General features: G+C 39.5%; 1 protein-coding gene across 1 annotated transcript in view; it reads left to right on the forward strand.

Annotated features, from left to right (window-relative positions):
• The window catches only part of PLA2G4A (phospholipase A2 group IVA), a 147,473-nt gene that overhangs the window by 54,163 nt on the left and 74,214 nt on the right, over positions 1-19,096 (forward strand). The window contains exons 4-5 of the mRNA XM_037035116.1: positions 11,696-11,844; positions 12,696-12,809. Coding sequence (XP_036891011.1) covers positions 11,696-11,844; positions 12,696-12,809 — 263 coding nt within the window. The remainder of the gene's footprint in view (positions 1-11,695; positions 11,845-12,695; positions 12,810-19,096) is intronic.

Here is a 19,096-nt window from a genome sequence, read left to right on the forward strand (position 1 = left end):
GGACTTGTGAGAGCAACACCACAGTGCTGGGTGCAGGACGACCACTTCGTGGACGTGGTCCGGGGTCTGGTGGTGGGGGCCCTTCTTGGCCTTTCTGGCTCCCTTCAAGCCTGCTTCACAGGCCCTGGAGGTCAAAAGTGGCTTTCACAAAGACAATTGTGGCGGCACAGTGGGACGTGCCTTGATTGTGAGAAATCAAGCAACTATAAAATTATATGACTAGTCCAGGCGAGGGGTGGTGCTTAGCTGAACTGGGGCAGTGATCACTCGGGAGGAGTGAGGAGCCAGGTGTGAGAGGCCTGTGACAGGTGAAATAGGTCAATCTAGGATATGTTAACTGGAGGAGCTGCGAGGAAGAGAACAACTCTCATGTTTCTGACCATAGCAGCTAGAAATGAGGGTGCCCTTAAGGAAAGCAGGAAGGTCAGGAAAACGTATAAGGTTTTACTTTTAGATTTGGGGGGGGTTGCTTTTGTTTTGTTTTGTTTTGTTTTTTTCTTTGTTTTTCTCTTGTACATTTAGGGAAGGGAAGATGTGAAAAAATGCATTTGAGGTGATTTCAAACAAATTTGAAGTACTTAGTGGGTATATGAGGTAATTTTAAGGCTTTCAAGGGCAGATGGAAGATCTCAGAGTAGAGGTGGGGAACACAGATGTAGATTAGATGCCGATGAGAATATTTATGTGCAGGCCAGAGTCCAGGGAGAGTTAAAGAAAAGCCAGCACTGATTCAGAATGGCTATAGGAGATGGGAGTCTTTCACAATGTACTTCTCAGCTTTAGATTACGTATGAACATGTAATCAAGACTCCCCTATTTGTTGTGTTTGTGGCGGTCCTGCTTGCAACTTGGAGGAAATGGAAGAATGCCTGCTGACTGCCATTGAACCTGGAGATGATGGGCTTTTAAGCATCTGACATTAATTAGACGATTAATGGGACAACAGGATGGATGCCTCCCTGTGCCCTGAGGGGTGCATGTTGGGTGTTCTTAAGACTGTTGACGAAACTGTGATCATTCTTTTTTGAATCACTTTTGACGACATGCACATTACATTTTTAAGGGGTCTACTTCCTTTTGAAAGGTTTGAATAGAGGCTTGCAAGAGAGAGGAAGAAGTCCACAGTTTATTAGTGAATTGAGGGAGGGACTTACAATGATAACATATAAAAGATACAATGAAGAAACGTTTAGAGAAGCAGGGAATCACAAAATAATGGTATCTTGGACACAAAAGGAGAAAACTGCACAATGAATGCTGCGTATTTGCCAAATGAAGTGAAAACTGAGACAAGCTCATTGAATTTTACCTTGAAGTTACCATAGGGACATAGTGATTGGCAGGAGCTGGGTGGGGAGGAGTGAACGTGTAGTAGCATAGGGAGATGCTATTCAAAGGGTGCAAACTTCCAGTTGTAAGATGAATAAGTTCAGCTAATCCTAATGTACAGATTGATAACTATAATTGACAATATTGTATGACAGGGGTGTCCAATCTTTTGGCATCTCTGGGCCACACTGGAAGAAGAGTTGTCTTGGACCACACATTAAGTACACATATACTAATGAAAACTAATGAGCAAAAAAGAAAGGTTTTAAGTAATTTATAATTTTGTGTTGGGCTGCATTCATAGCCATCTTGGTCTGCATGTCATCCATGGGCCACAGGTTGATGTATACTTAAAAGTTGTTTAGAGAATAAATCTTAAGTGTTCTCATCACAAAAAAAGAAATGGTAATTATGTGAGGTGATGAAGGTGTTAACTAACCTTACTGTGGTAATCATTTGGCAGTATATAAGTGTATCAAACCATTGTAGTATGTACCTTAAACTTACACAAGGTTATATGTCAATTTTATCTCAATAAAGCTGCAAAGATGTTACAATAGAGAGAACAGAGCGATAATGACAATAGTAGAAGAAGGCAGAACACAGTTGGAAATTCATGGGATGATGAGATGACATTTATTTTTCTAAAAGCATTGATGGAGGAGAGTAAAGTTCTTGAAAAACTAGCAGATGATAAAGTTGCATTTATTTTTTAGGGTAATTAATGTGTGTTTATATTGATAGGTTGAGAGAAAGTAGCCAGGGCAAAGCAGATATGCATAGATTAAATTTTGGATTGGGGAGAAATAAATGAGAAATCTATGAGAGAAGGTGGAATGGAGTGTTGAATTGAGAAAAGAGTATATGAATGAATACTTTTTTCTAGGACATGAGGGAAGAACTTAACTATGAATAAATACATTTTTAAACTCTAAATATATATTTTTTAAGTCATGGGAGTATATGGAAGGGAAATTGAAAGAGTACATCCATTCCTTTCCTTTTATTTCCCAGCGAAGTATGGACCTGAGTTGTGTCCTCAGGTGAGTAGTGAGTGGGGCAGATGACTTGGAAAAAGCCACAAATGTTTAAACAGCCGGATGAAGAATGAAAACCAAAATGAATAGGGATTAATACATGTCTGGTCAAGTTCATAATTAAACGGTTATCAGATTATGCTGAAGTACCTGATAGAATATTCATTTCCTGGAAGAGCAATTTAGAAAACACAGATGAAATTCATTTTTAAAGTGCCTGAATGATTGGAAGCTGCTGAGTGAACTGGGATCTGAGAGACCAAGATCTCATGGAGAAGAAAAGTCCCTGAAGTAGGCCCAGTTTTCTGTAAGCCATTTCCCCCTCTGCCCACTGCTGAATCTAGGTAGATTTGGGAGCTAATAGGGATGTTATGGGAAGTAGCTAAACAGTGGAGACAGAGAATCCATCACAGCTCTGGCAGTCTCAAAAGACTTGGGGACATAAAAGCTGAGTTTCAGGACAAAGTCAGTTAGAATTTGAGGGGCAAGTTCCCCAAGAAAAAGGGAAGCATAGAGAATCCTGATAGTTGGTGCTTTCTCTGTGTGCCTGCGCCAAATTCTAAGTCTGTGTAGGGCAGCAGGCTAAGCGCAAGCATAAAATCCCCGAAAACAGAGCAGAGATAGCAGCAGTCCCACAGTGCTAAGAGGAAAAACTATTGGAGATCAGAATTGCCAAATGACAAGGAATCTAGTGAACAACCTAAGCTCTTGGTAGAGGAGCTTCTAGTGGAAGTGAACAAGGGGGTAGGCTGAACCCTACAAAGATTCTAGTCAATTCAATTTCTGATTAGAATGAGGAGATCCATGCTACTCACACTTTCTGCCAGAACATAAGATGGGTCTTCTGTCGAGGCAGATCTAACTACCACTCCCCAATTTTTTATAAAAAAGGTCTGGCATTCAGATCAGATTTGCCAGGAATAACACCACCACCACCAACAACAACAACAAAAATCAGGAAGAACAAATAGATCCATTTGTACTGAGTATGGACTTTCAGATATCTGAGACAGCAAGATGGAGAATTTTCTTTAAACCAGGAAACCAGATATAGAGGAAAAAGTCAAATGGAAAATTTAGAACTAAAAACGCAGTAACTGAAATTTAAACTCAGCAGATGGATTTAGCACCATTTGAACCTAGTGGAAGAGAGAATTAGGGAACTGAATAGGACAGTAGAAAATATCCAGATTGAACCACAGAAAACAAAAATGGAAATAAAATACAGGATAAAAGCATAAAAATGTCTGGGACACGATTTAAAAAGCATTGAGGAAAAGAGAGAGAAAGCAGGGCAGAAATAATTGAAGATATAAAGGCTGAGAATATCTTGCAACTGATAAAATACATCAAGCTATATTTATGTATATGTATGCTGAACCCAAGGAGAAACACAAAAAATACCAATCTTACATATATTGTAGCAAAACTGCTGAAAACTAAAGACAAAGGGAAAAACTCTACAAAGCATCCAGAGAAAAAAAGATACTCAACAAAGTAAAAAACTGAGAGTGGATTCCTCAATGGAACAAATAGAAGCAGTAAGATAATAGAATGATGTCTTTGAGGGGCTGAAATGAATAACTGCTGAAATAATCCTGAAGATGTTAACAAAGAGAATTTATATTACTGATATCAAGACTTACTATGAAACTGTGATGACTAAGACAGTGATACTGCTTCATGAATAGACTTTGGACTCGTAGACAAACAGAAGTCCAGAAACAGGCCTTACCTTTATACGATCATTGATTAATGCAAATGGAAGGTTTAAAAGTGGTATTTTCAGTAAATGACGCTGCCTATTGGTTGTATATATGAAAAAATATCTTAACACCTACCTCACACCATACAAAGAAATTAGTTCTAATTGGATTTTAGATCTAAAAGGGAAAGGTAATGTGAGCTTTTTGAAGAAATCAATGAAAACTTTTGTGGTACTAAACAGCTAAAGTAGTCTTTAAAGAAAAGCATGAATCATAAGGAAGAAGATGGACACATACATTGGACTATATTGAAGTTAGGTTTTTTTTAAAAAATCAAAAGACATCATTAAAGTAGTGAGAAGATAAACCCCAGACTGGGAAAATGCATTTGCAATATATGTGTATCTGTCAAAGAGTTCATATCCAGAATACATAAAGTACTCTACAAATCAGTATACAAAACAGACAACCAATGGGAAAAACATGGGCAGAAGACTTGTGTATGCTCTTCAGTCGAGGGAATATGCAACTGACCATTAAAAACGTACGAGGGAGTACTGGACTTCATATGGGCATGAAGACTGGGAATTCAACCCACGCTGAGATACTGTTGCACACAGTTCCGTGTTCCGATAGTCCCATTCTTTAGAAATCTCACAACAGAAACACACACGTGTGTGCACCAAAAGCCATGTGCAAAAATGTTCGTAGCAGCCCCATTGGTAATAGCTCAGACTGCCAAAGTCCAACTGCCAAATACCAGTGGAGGCAATAAACAGTTTATGGCATATTCGCACAATGGGAGAGTTTGCATCAATAGACATGGATGTAGTATTCTACATGTGTCAAGATGGCTGAATCTCGCCAACTTAATAGTCATCCAAAAAAGTCAGACCCAGGAGTCTATATTGATTCTATTTAAGGAAAAATTAAAAAAACAACAACAATGGGCAACAATATTTTGTGGCGATAGGTGGCAGGCTGGTATTTACCTTCTGAAGGGGTGTGAGAAAGGCCTCTGGAAGTGCTGGTGATGATCTCCATCTTGATCTGGGTGGTGGGATCAGGCGTGAGTTCAGTTTATGAAGATACAACAGACTGTACCGTGGCAATCTTCTAACTTTGCTGCATGTTATCTTATCCTTCACTTACAACTACATTAAAAAATAACTGAGTTTTTGCCCTGATGGTATGGGCTCAGTAGGCTGTGTGTCATACTGCAAACCAAAAGGACCCTGGTGCGATTCCCAGTCAGGGCACAGGCCTGGGTTTTGGGTCCTCTGCTGGGGGTGAACAGGAGGCAACCTATTGAAGTTTCTCTCCTTCTCTTTCTGCTTCCCTTCTCCTCGCTCTAAATAAATAAATAAATAAATAAAATATATTTTTAAAAAGAACTAAACTGTTGTTAAAATTTATACATTTATAGTAGGCCTAATCACCACTTTCCTAGGACGAATGCCCGCACGTCAACAAGCATAGTACAGGGAGAGTGAAAAGGTTGCCAATCATAAAAACTTGAAATTTTTAAGCCTTTCTGTTGAAAAGCTTTAATTTCTCCATGTAGTTACCATTATCACTAAATCATAAGTGTTACGAAGGAGTGGCCACATTTGAGAATAGTTTTCAGAGGCATTTCTTTCAACAAATGGCTCTCTGATATTTGGTCTCACTGTGGCATTCCTGCTTTGGAAGGCAGCTGAAACAGAACGCTTGACCTGATCAGCCCATCCCCTCGAGCAGATTTCTAACGGACACACCCCCACGGCCTTTATTCTTACATCTGTTTTCATGTGGCCACTTGACAATGCATTTGATGGTTGGAGAGAAATAGAAGTGAATTACTGGGTTTGCGTAGTATACTCTACGAGCAGAGTAACTCCAGGACAGAATGCCAGCAAGGCTGTTGGCTTTTCCTTGCCAAAATATTTCCACTTTTCTGTGGGTGTTTTTATACCATTGTTCTTCTGTTGGTTCTGATAAAAATACTTCAAAGTCCCACTTTTCAAACTGGGGTGCAGGAGACTTACCTGGGCAAATTGTTAAAAAGGCATCTCCAAGCTCATGCCGAAGACTGTGACTGCGTATCAAAGGTGTCTGTGTCATTAACAGTGCACGTGACTTTAGTGGGCTGCGTGTTGAGAAACATTGCTTCGTGCTCCCCACCAGAGTATCGTAGGCACGCAGAAGGTGATTTTTTTACTGTGAATTTGGGGAGACTTCTCCTTTTGAGATTTTTTTGCTGTTTAGTGCAAGAATCGTAACAGGTTATATGGGTCATCTTGTTTTTTTTGTTGTTGTTGTTGTTGTTGTTGTTTTTAAGCAAAGGGTTTCAGTTTCTACTGAGCAAAGTTGGCATGAGAAAGCAAATGGAGACTCTTTAAAACAGAACTCGGAGTTCAGGAGTTGCCATCAGGCCCTAATCATATAATATATATTTCTCAGACAAAGCTAAAATGACAGACAGACCAGTTGTGAATTTAGGCAGGCGCTCCGTGAACTACTGAGGTTTATGAAACATTTTACAGCTCGGGGATTCTGAAGCTATTCTGGTGTGTGATCCCACACCCCCAGCGTTTTTGTTTGTAGATAAAAGGTTGAGATGGAAGAAAGCCCTTGCCCATACATTACATTGTTTCTGTACCACCTGTTTGGCTGGAACTAATCAAGGTGAAACTGAATCTGTGACTCAACACCCTGTTACCCAACAGCATTAATTCACAAAGCTGTGGGAGGAGAAAAAAAACATTTCTTTTCCTACATTTGACTTTTTTAAATGCATTTCTAGGAACTTCTCCAAAGCATTGGGCTAAGTTTTGCTGTCAAAATGAGTTGCTTTCCCTTTTCTAAGCTTTCATATGTTGCCATGCCAATGAAGATTATAAATTATAAAAGAAAGTGAGCTGAGCTATGTGATTATTGCAATCCCATTTTAAACTAGCCTCCTAAAACTTCTTTTCATATAGCCTGCCACTGCTACAGATCTTTCTCAGAGTGCAAAGATTAGCAAATTGCAGCATCTAGGTTTTCACTGCCCAGCACCCTTTCACATCTTTGAAGCCTCTTTTAAAAAAATTTTTAAACTTAATTATTGTTCGAGTACAGTTTTCTGTCTTTTACTCCCATCCCAGCCCACCCCCCCCCAGTGCTCCCCACCTCCCTCCCATTTCCACCCCCCTTAGTTGTTGTCCATGTGTCCTTTATACCAGTTCCTGTAAATCCTTTCTCTCTTTCCCCTGAAATTCCCTCCCCTCTCTCCTCTGGTCACAGTCCCCCTGTTCTCTACTTCAGTGTCTTTGGTTTTATTTTGCTTGCTTGTTTATTTTGTTGGTTAGCTTCCTGTTAAAGGTGAGATCATATAGTATCATATGATCTAGAGCACATGTCTTTCAACACCTGGCTTATTTCAGCATAATGCTTTCCAGTTCCACCCATGCTGTTGCAAAGGGTAGGAGCTCCTTCTTCCTTTCTGCTGCATAGAATTCCATTGTGTATATGTACCATCATTTTTTGAAGCCTCTTGTTAGTGAAGCAAGAGGAGACACTAGAAATACTACCATTCCTGACAAAAAAAATTTAGAATATTGACTTCACTTAAAAGTAAATGAACCCAAAGCGACAGCATTGAGCAGGATTTCGGTTTTGTTTTAGAAAAAGGTCCATCAATGCTTTGATGGATAAAGGTGGTTTTGGCATCTAGAGCACATGTCTGACGGAGAAGATGCTTGTGTCACTGACTGACTTTGCCACTTGAGTGTACGCATTTGTTTTCGTTCCAGTTCCTCCCAAGGAACTTCACCTTCTGCTCTCTCTTTCTTGGTTGGCCCAAGAAAACCTCTCCCTTCACCTCTTTCAAGACTCAGATGAAGACTCTTTCAAGACCAAGCCTCAAAAGACAATTGACCCACCTACGAGTTGACTTTGTGTAGTAATCTGGGTGACTGAGTTACTAGTCATGGGCTTAATGTATCTACTTGTCTCCCACTTACCCGTGCCTCTAAAATTAGTCTATTAGCATTTGACTCACTTCCATTATTCACATCTGCAGTTTGGTGTTTGGCTCCGAATCAAAGCCAACTGCTCCTTGATGAGGAGTTCCTGGCGTATAACAGACACTCACATTTTTGTTGAATGAACCAATGTTTACCATTTGCATGCCTCCCCTTCTCGCTCACTTTTTGTGTTTTGCTTAGTTTTCCCTTGGTTTGGTTTTTTTCTAGTATTTCGGGGAAACAGATAAAAAGAAACAATAGCCCCATGAGAATATTAAATATTCTCTTTATTTTTTGTTAAAACATCATAACTGTATTTATTTTTTCCATTTAAAATCGTTTATTTAGCCATAACTACATTTTTAATAAATCTAAAAACTAGATTTTTATATAACTCTAAAAACTGTCTCAATGCTGCCAACATCAAGTTTCTTTTTTTTATTTTAGTTTTTATTTAATTATTGTTCAAGTACATTTTTCCTGCCCCCGCCCAGTGCTCCCCACCTCCCTCCCATTTCCGCCCCCCACCCTTAATTATTGTCCATGTGTCCTTTATACTTGTTCATGTGAGTCCATCCCCTTTTCCCTTATGATTCTCTCCCCTCTCCCTTCTGGACCCTGTCAACCTGTTCCGTATTTCAGTGTTATTGGTCATATTTTGCTTGCTTGTTTGTTTTGTTGTTTAGATTCCTGTTAACGGTGATATCATATGGTATTTGTCTTTCACCGCCTGGCTTATTTTGCTCAGCATAATGCTTTCCAGTTCCATCCATGCTGTTGCAAAGGGTAGGAGCTCCTTCTTCCTTTCTGCAGCATAGAATTCCATTGTGTAAATATACCATAGTTTTTTGATCCAGTCATTTACTGATGGGCATCTAGGTTGCTTCCAACTCTTGGCTGTCATAAATTGTGCTGCTATGAATATCGGGGTGCATAGGTTCTTTTGGATTGGTACTTCAGGGTTCTTAGGATATACTCATAGTGGAATTGCTGGGTCAAAAGGCAGATCCATTTTTAGTTTTCTTAGAAAATTTCATACTATTGTCCATAGTGGTTGTACCAGTCTGCAGTCCCACCAACAGTGAACTAGGGTCCTCTTTTCCCCACAACTTCTCCAGCACTTGTTGTTTGTTTCTTTGTTTATGATAGCCATTCTGACTGGTGTAAAGTGGTATCTCATTGTGGTTTTAATTTGCATCTCTCTGATAGCTAGCGATATCGAGCATCTTTTCATGTGTCTCTGGATCCTCTGTATGTCCTCCTTGGAGAAGTCACATATTTACTTCTACTCAAAAGAAGAAAACTATTTTTCTTTATAACCAGCTATGCTAAACAGGTAGTTTTACTTTTCATGTGCAACCCGAGCCCTAGTGGCGGCTGAAGTAAGGAGAAGGTCCAGTCATCTCCTCACTGAGGAGGTGGGTAGGGTCCTTCTCCTCTTAGGCTCAATGGCCAGCATCACTACTTTGGTACTTTGGTACCATTATTAAGTAAGATAAGGACCACTTGAACACGAGCATTGTGATACCATCGATCTGATAACCAAGGGCTACTATATGACTGAGGGGTGGGGAGCACACATACTGTGGATATGCTGGACAAAGGGATGGTTCACATCCTGGGTGGAATGGAGTGGGACCGAGTGAGAGTTCATCACACTATTCCAAATAGTGTGGAATTTAAAACAAGAGTTGATTATTTCTGGAATTTCCCATGTAGTGTTTTTAGACTGCATTTAATTGTGAGTGACTAAAACTGTGTAAAGTGAAATCGCAGATAAGGGGTACCGTTGTACAGCAGTGAATTAGAAATTGCAATATATAAATATATCAAAGCAACACATTGTACGCCTTACACTTGTACAATGTTATTGTCAATGATATCTCAATAGAAATAAACAAAAATTAAATACAATTTCAGTAGCTACTTCTTTTCTTCCTCTAAAATGGGATATCAAAAATGTGAACAGAACATGACTTACATCGGTGTCAGGTAGAATATTTGTTTAGAAATGCAGACCCCTAGTCCCACGAGATATCTACTGATTATGGATCGCAGGAGATGAGGGTCAGGGGTCTGTCTGTATTGTAACCAGCACCCTAGGCACTTATACTGCTCTCTTGCTTATGAGACCCAGCTGTGCTAAACCGATGATGCATAAGCTCCAAGTGGGAAAATTAAAGATATCCCCAAATGCTTATACCTGATTTGTAGATATTCCCACAATATAGTAAAAAAGCACACCAAAAAAGTCCAGTGATCCCATAAAAGAACTGTATGTCCATAGGTGCATGTTTAAAAATGAAGCAAAGGCCCTGACTGGTGTGGCTCAGTGGTTTTCAGTGTCATCCTGCAAACCAAAAGTTTGCTGAGTTCGATTCCTGGTCAGGGCATGTGCCTGGGTTGTGGGCCGGGTCCCTGGTTGAGGGGGTGTGAGAGGCAACCCATCGATGTTTCTCTCCCACATCGATGCTTCTCTACTCCTCTTTCTCCCTCCTTTCCCCCTTCTCTAAAAAATAAAATAAATAAGATCTTTAAAAATAAAAATGAAACAAAGGGAATTGATTATATTATTTGATAACCATAACTACTGTTGAGGGACAATGTATGCTTTTTGAAAACCGATCATGAATCAGAACGATCATTTTTACTTTTCCTTGGTTTTCAATTTTTGCATCTTTTCTCATGGAGACCTCTGCACCATTTTTAATCCCTACGCCTTCCCTTTCTCTTCTTGTAAATCTCTGAGTCCAGCTCCTTTGGCCATGGTGATCCACACCTTATTATCTCATCTGTAGAATGTAGGAGCATGTTGTCACTAAGGGAACAATTTTTGCAGTCAGGTATTGCTCTCATACTTACCAGCTGGATGACATTGGACTGGTTGGTTGCTTAACATGTCAAAGTTCCTCTTGCCTCAACACGAACAAAGAACTTACCTTATTGTGCTATTGTGAGATTTGAATTAGACTAATGTGTGCGAAGTGCCTAAGTAAGAAATCCTAGCAGTCACCATTCAGTTGGTTTTTGTGGTTATGAATGATAATGATCCCACGGGAAAAGATGTGTTCAAGAGAAAGAGGAGCCCTTGAGTTAGCAGACAAATATTGTAGTAGTTACTAGGTTCCAAAGATCTAAAGATCAGCGGGACGTGGCCCCTGCCCTCAGGTGCTTGACAGTCTTGCAGGAAAAGACAGACCATAATTTCACTCATAAAATAGAGAGTGTACAATGCTGTAAGGTAATGCAGGTTTCCATGAAAGCAGTGAAGAAAGAGAGATTAATGTTTTAACTGTCCGGGGTCAGTTGCCTTGCTAAGTGTGCACACAGAGGACATTGAAGTCTGGAAGTTGGGCCGAGATGTTGACCACAGTGAACGTGCTCTCTGAGTGTGCAAATTCTGAACAAATTACCTACAAATGAATCCCTCTCATGGGACTATTATGGAGGGCAGAGGCGTCATATATAAAACAGTACATAACCTATGATATTTTTCTGTTACGTATGACTTTGCCTTCGACATGTTGAATACATTACGGCAGATTCATTGAAAATAACCTGACCTGTTAATACAAGCGAATTAGGAACCATGAATCACTCTTGCCTCCTTCTCACTTGGGTTCAATGTCTGCAGTTGACACTCCAGATCCCTACGTGGAACTTTTCATCTCCTCAACCCCTGACAGCAGGAAGAGAACAAGGCACTTCAACAATGACGTCAACCCGGTGTGGAATGAGACCTTTGAGTTTATTTTGGATCCCAATCAGGAAAATGTTTTGGAGGTAAGTAATCCTCTGGGACTGACTGCTAGATGGTTGTCATTCATTTGCAGTAGATGCTGAAGTTTGTCCCTTTAGTGCCTTCTTTCTTCTCAGGTGCAGGGGAGATTAGTGGGGCAGCACAGTAGACCAGCTTCCTGGACGGTGCACATGAACTTATATGGGCCAGGTGGGAGTAGGTAGGGCTGGAAAGACTCTTTCATCTTCCCCATGGGTTTTGGAGCAAACATCTCTGTTATAAAGTGAAGGATCCCAATACAACAGAATAAAAGTATTTTCTTTTTTAAAAGATTTTATTGATTTATCTTTAGAGGGGAAGGGAAGGAGAGAGGGAGAGAAATATCTATGTATGGTTGCCTCTCGTGCATCTCCTGCTGGGAACCAGCCTGCAGCCCAGGCATGTGCCCTGACTGGGAATCGAACCGCGATCTGCTGGTTCACAGGCCCGTGCTCAATCCACTGAGCTACACCAGCCAGGTCCAGAATAAAAGTATTTTCAGTTGCTGTTAAAATAAGGTATGAATGTTTCCTGAAAAGTTGCATGGATTTTCTACAGTAATTTATTTCTCATATTCTGAAATAGCCTTTCCCCTGAGAAGGGATACATTTCCTTTTTTGAATGAACAATCATGAATAGGGCAATGAGGAAAATGAAAAATTTTATCATTATTTTAGTTGAAAATATAGTATTTAGGAAAAAGTACTTTGTTACCAATTGAATACTAAAGATCTCAAATGACTACTAAATGTCCTGTGAGAACGTTAGTTTTTTAGTGTGGTTGGGATTTTAGCTATAATTTTCAGAGACCCACGAGAAATTTTATACATGTGCTCTATTTTATAATTCTCTATAGATCACCTTAATGGATGCCAATTATGTCATGGATGAAACTCTGGGGACGGCAACATTTCCCATATCGTCGATGAAAGTGGGAGAGAAAAAAGAGGTTCCTTTCATTTTCAACCAAGTAAGCAACTTTTTTGAGTTACTTTTTTTCAACTTTTTATCAGATAAAATGTATTAATTTTTGAAAGTAGCGTTTGACACTTGGGTGGTTTTTTATTGATTTATTTAGGTATTTATGAGAATGTCTTGCTTTTTAAAGAGAAAAATAATTTTCCCTTTTGCTTCTTGACCTATCTTCTATTATTCTGATCTCTATCTCCATGTACCTATCTATCTATCCAACTATCTATCTATCTATCTATCTATAATCTGTCTACCTACCTACCTATCAATCTATCTAGCCATCCACACTCACTTTGGTTGAGGTCTCCCACCAAGTCCTGCTGAGGCCTTAATCTCTTCAGTTGCTTCAGATGAAGACAACTGGGTACAGCAAGGACTCTGACCCCATTGGTACATCTAACAGCAAACATTGGGGAGGCTGAGGAGATGTAAACACTGAGAGGTCTGGCTCAGGAAGAGAGGAGGACCGAGGGAACTTAAAAAAAACTGTTGGGACACCCAAACTATTCCAAAATTACATGTTTAGTCATAAATTAAGCCTGTGTGGAGGAGTATTTCTGTCTCAAACAATCCTCAATTAGTTAGAGCGGAAGTATGCAAAGGTCAGCAGGAATGCTTTGGGGGTTATTGCTATCTTTATGTTTCCAGGTTTGCTGCATTCTCAAGCTTCTTTTTTATACTTTTTAAAAATTAAACTTACTGGGGTGACATTGATTAATACAATGATGTAGGTTTCAAGTATACAATTCTGTGATACATCATCTGTATACTGATTGTGTCCCCACCACCCAAAGTCAAATCTTCCATCACCATATACCCTTTCCTAGCACCCCATCCCTCTGCCCCCTGGTAACCACCATACTGTTGTCTATGTCTATGGGTCTTTGCTCATTTTTATGGTTGTTCAATTGTTGTTTTCAGTTTTATGTCCCACATATGAGTGAAATACGATTCTTGGCTTTTTCTGCCTCGCTTATTTTGCTTAGCATAATATTTTCAAGATCCATTCATGTTGTTGTAAATGGTAGTGTTTAATTTTTTCTTAAGGCTGAGTAGTATTCCATTGTGTATATGTACCACATCTTCTTCATCCAATCATCTATCAAAGGACACTGGTTGTTTCCATGTCTTGGACACCATGAATAATGCTGCAATGAATACATATATTTTTGTGAATAAATGTTTTCAATGTTGGGGGGTAGAAAGCCAGAAGAGGAGTTGCTGGGTCATATGCTAACTGCATTCTTAATTTTTTGAGGAGACTTCATACTATTTTCCATAGTGGTTGGGGCAGTTTACAGCCTCAGCAGCAGTGAACGAGGGCTCCTTTTCCTCCACAACCTCTCCAACACTTGCTCTTGCCTGTGTTGTTGATAACAGCCATTCTAACAGGTGTGGGGTGGTATCTCATTGTAGTTTTCATTTGCATTTTCCGAATAGCTAGTGAAGTTGAGCATCTGTATATATATCAATTGGCCACTTCTATGTGTTCTTAGGAGAAGTTTCTGTTCAGGTCTTTGCCCATTTTTACTTGGATTATTTGTTTGTTTGAATTCAGCTGCATGAATCCTTTATACATTTTGGATTACTAACCCCTTGTCAGAGCTGTGTGCAAATACCTTCTTCCATTCTCTTGGTTGCCTTTTTATTCTTTTAGCAATTTCTTTTGCTGTGCAGAAGGTTTTTAGTTTGATAGAGTCTCATTCATTTATTTATGCATTCACTTCCCTTGCCTTTTGGGTCAAATTCATAAAATCCTTTCTAAGACCAAGGCCCATAAGTTTAATAACTATGTTTTTCTTCTATGTAATTTATTGTTTCAGGTATAGGTATTATGATTAGGTATATATGTTCAGGTATTATGTTGATCCATTTTTGGTTAATTTTTTGCATGGTGGGATGACAAACAGTAGTTTAGTTTTATTCTGTTGCATGTGGCTTTCCAATTTTCCCAGCACCATTTATTGAAAAGGGTTTTTTTTTTCCCACTGTATATTTTTGGCTCATTTGTCAAAAATTATTCACCCAGCCCTGGCTGGTGTAGCTCAGTGGACTGAGCACGGGCCTGAGAACCACACAATCGCAGTTCAATTCCCAGTCAGGGCACATGCCTGGGTTGCAGGCCAGTTCCTGGCAGGGGACACACCAGAAGCAACCATATATTGCTGTTTCTCTCCTTCTCTCCTTCCCTTCCCCTCTAAGGATAGATAAATAAAATCTTTAAAAAAATTATTCACCCATATACATGTGGAATTAACTATGGGCTCTCAATTCTGTTCCAGTTGTTTCTGTGTGTTTTTCCTGCCCATACCTTGTTCTTTCAATTATTGTTGCTTTGTAGTATAGTTTGAAGTCACAGAGTGTGGTACATCCACCTTCATTCTTTTTTTTTTTCCTCAGGATTGCTTGGCTACTTGGGTCTTTTGTGGTTGCATAGAAATCTGATGATTTTTTTGTTCTAGTTCTTTAAAAAATGTCGCTGAGATTTTGATGGGGATCATATTAAATCTCTAACTGAACATAGTTATAGTGTTCTTACTACCCAAATCAATATTGTCCAAAGCAATTGGTTCATATTGTCCAGTCCATGAACACAAAATCTTTTCATTTCTTTGTGTCTTTTTCAATCTCTTTTAAAAATGGTTTGGCCCTGGCTGGCGTAGCTCAGTGGATTGAGCGCGGGCCTGTGAACCAGACGATCGCGGTTCGATTCCCAGTCAGGGCACATGCCTGGGTTGCAGGCCAGTTCCCGGCAGGGGCCAGTTCCCAGCAGAGGATGCAGGAGAAGCAACCATACATTGATGTTTCTCTTCCTCTCTCCTTTCCTTCCCCTCCAAAGATAAATAAATAAAATATTTAAAAAAAAGAAAAAAATGGTTTGTACTTTTTAATATATAAGTCCTTTACATCCTTTGTTAAGTTTATTCCTAGGTATTTTATTCTTTTTGTTGCAGTTGCAAAAGGAATTTATTTTCTGTTTTTTCCCCCTGAAATTTCATGTTAGTATATAGGAATACAATGGATTTTTGTATATTGATTTTTGTATTCTACAACTTTACTGTATTTATCATTTCTAATAGTTAATAGTTTTTTGGTGGAGTCTTTAGGGTTTTGTATACAAAGAATCATGTCATCTGCAAAAAAATGACAATTTCACTTCTTCATTCCCAGTTTGGATGCCTTTTATTTCTTTCTCTTGCCTGGCTGCTCTGGCTAGGACTTCTAATACCATGTTGAACAAGAGTGATGAGAGTGGATATCCTTGTCTTGTTCCTGATGTTAGAGAAAAAGATTTCAGTTGTTTATGGCTGAGTATATTAGCTGAGGGTTAGCAACATACAGCCTTTATTATGTTGAGGTACTTCCCTTCTACACTCATTTTATTGGGTATTTTAATAAAAAATGGATACTGAATTTTCTGAATGCTTTTTCTGCATCTATTGATAGGATCATATCATTTTTACACTTAATTGTGTTAACATGGTATATTGCATTGATCAATTTGTGTATGTTGAGCCATCCTTATGCCCCTAGAATTAACCCCACTGGATCATGATCTATTGATTTTTATTTTTTAAAGATTTTATTTATTTTTAGAGGGGAAGGGAAGGAGAGAGAGAGAAATATCAATGTATGGTTGCCTCTCACACAACCCCTACTGGGGACCTGTCCTGCAACCCAGGCACGTGCCCTGACTGGGAATTGAACCAGTGGCCCTTTAATTCGCAGCCAGCATTCAACCCACTGAGCCACACCACCCAGGGCTGTTATGTCTTCTTGACGTAGTGCCTCCTTTATCACAAAATGTCCATCTTTGTCATTTCTTACCTTTTTTATCTGGAAATCTATATTGTCAGATAGAAGTATGGTTACCCCTGCTTTTCTGTGGGTGCCGTTTTCTTGGAGAATCATTTTTCATCCTTTCACTTTGAGTCTAAGTTTGTCTTTGCAATGTAGAAATAGTCTTCTAAAGGCAACATATGGTTGGGTTTTGTGTTTTGATCCAATCTGCTACTCTCTGCCTTTTTATTGGTGATTTCAGTCACTTTACATTTATGGTAGTTATTGATGGATGGGATTTCCTATAGCTATTTTATCTTTTGTTTTCTGGTGGCTGTGTGGCTCCATTGGTTCTTTTTCCTTGTGTTTCTGCCTATTTTGGCCGGGGTGGTATTCTATAATTTATCCTCTGTTCCTTGTTTTGTTTTTTTTTAATTATGTGTCTCCGTTTTGAGTTTTTTGGTAAGAAAACTTAAAACCAGGAAATGGTAAATGCAGTTACCATTAAGCTTATGCAAAAGAACATTTCAGGTATAAATAAAGTACTCCTCCTTCTTCTGAGCCCATTTAATCTTCTTCCTCTTTTGCAAATTCAGATCTTTACCTTTCCCCCTTTTGTTTTTGTTGTCCTACCTTATCTCTCTGTAGGCTGTGAGTTCATTTCCAAATTGTAGTAGCTATTGTTATCTTCCTTCCTTTTCATGGTAATATCTTCTTTAACTTTTATGTGTTATTGAAGTGTGTAATACCCTATTCTTAAAAAAGGGTTGTACCATGCCTCTGTGTGCCCATCAGTGATTTTACTCCTACTTTGTGACCTTCTGTTCTTCGTTTCAGGTAGAATAACCCCTTGAGTATTTCTCCAATGGAGATCTTATATTCCCTGAGCTTCTGTATGTCTGGAAAAGTCTTTATTTTTCCTCCATATCTAAAGGATAACTTTGCTGGCCATATTATTCTTGGGTGGTAATTTCTCTCTTTCAGTAGTTTAAATATATGATTCCATTCTGTTCTAGCTCGTAGGGTTTCTGCTGAGAAATCCGAGGATGATCTAATGGGATTTCCTGTACAGTTTTCCCTGGCTGCCTTGAGAATTCTTAGTTTGTCAGTAAGTTTTGACGGTTTTAATACAACATGCCTTGCAGAAAGCCTTTTTGGATTGAGATAAATTGGTGTTCGGTTGGCTTGTTGAGTTAGAGGGCCTAACATAGGTTTTGGAAGTTCTCACCAATTATTTCTTTGACTAGTTTTTCTGTTTCCTTCTCTCTTTTTCCTTCTGGTATGCCTGTCATTATGACATCACTCTTTTCTGATGGAGTCAGATAGTTCTTGTTCAGTTCTTTCTTTTTATTTATTTATTTTTTGAATGTTCAAGTCTCTCTTCTTTCCTCTGCGTCACTGCTAGATTCCTATTTCTGATACCAGCAGTTCTTTCCTCCGTCTGGTCAGCTTCATTTCCTAACCTTGCTAGTTCATTCTTTATTTCTTTTACTGTGTTCTTCATATCCAGAATTTACGTTTGGTTGTTTTTTAAAGTTTCAATCTCTTTGGTAAAGCACTCATTTTGTGTATTGATTTTATTTCTGAGTTCATTAAACTGCCTCTATTTTCTTGGAACTTGTTTGTTTTTTTTTTCAGAACTGAGATCTTGAGTTCTCTGTCATTTAAATGACACATTCCATGTCTTCAAGTTTATTTTTTAGAGTTTTTTTCATTTTACTTCTAAGCTTCTCTGTTACCTTGATCATTCATAGTATTTGATGGATTCCTTTTTCTGTCTAGGTATCTATGTATGTATGAGTGAGTGGCATTTCTGTAGTAGTTCGATAATAAGGAGTCTTCTAATTGCTTTCTAGTAGGTAGCGCTGAAGCCCAAATTTTTAAATTGTCTTTCACTGTTTTGGCTTTTCCAGTCTCTGGAGGTTGCTGAAAAATATCTTGTGTTCCCTGGGAAGGTGGGCATCTCTTCTGTGTTCAGGTTGTCTCAGTCTCAAGGAACTAACCTTGCGGGGCAATGTGGCAAGGCAATGTGGCGTGCCATTGGCTTCCAAATCTGAGAAATCTCGGTGCTGTCCCCTGCAGCCAGGAGCTACGTATAGTGAAGCTGCAGTGGGTGGGGCTGGGGCCAGCTGGGGATGCTTGCTGCTGACTTTGTTGCTTTGTTCTCCCTGTAATGATGACTGGCAGCCCTCAGCAACCTCCATCTGTATCTCCACCCGAGCCTGGGATTACTCACAGAGTGTGCCTGTTGCTCAAGGAAAACACAAAGTTTCTTTCATACCATTTCTCAGGTTTGCAGATAATGTTCTCTGCAGCCCAGGACTCACCCCTACAGCCTCTTCTGGAGCCCACTGCTGGCTCTGGGAGGGTGAGAGGAGGTGAGCTGTGGGAGAGAGAGGGAAAGTGGCCCAGCTCTGTGGCTTTGCTTCCCCGTCTGGAATGGCTGTTGCCACACAGCCATGACCGCTCCTCTGTGCTTCATCCTGTCCTAGTCACTGGGCTCAG

This window comes from Sturnira hondurensis, unplaced genomic scaffold, assembly GCF_014824575.4.
Source record: "Sturnira hondurensis isolate 20B ecotype Veracruz unplaced genomic scaffold, ASM1482457v3 Scaffold0022215, whole genome shotgun sequence".
NCBI classification, from domain to species: Eukaryota; Metazoa; Chordata; class Mammalia; order Chiroptera; family Phyllostomidae; genus Sturnira; species Sturnira hondurensis.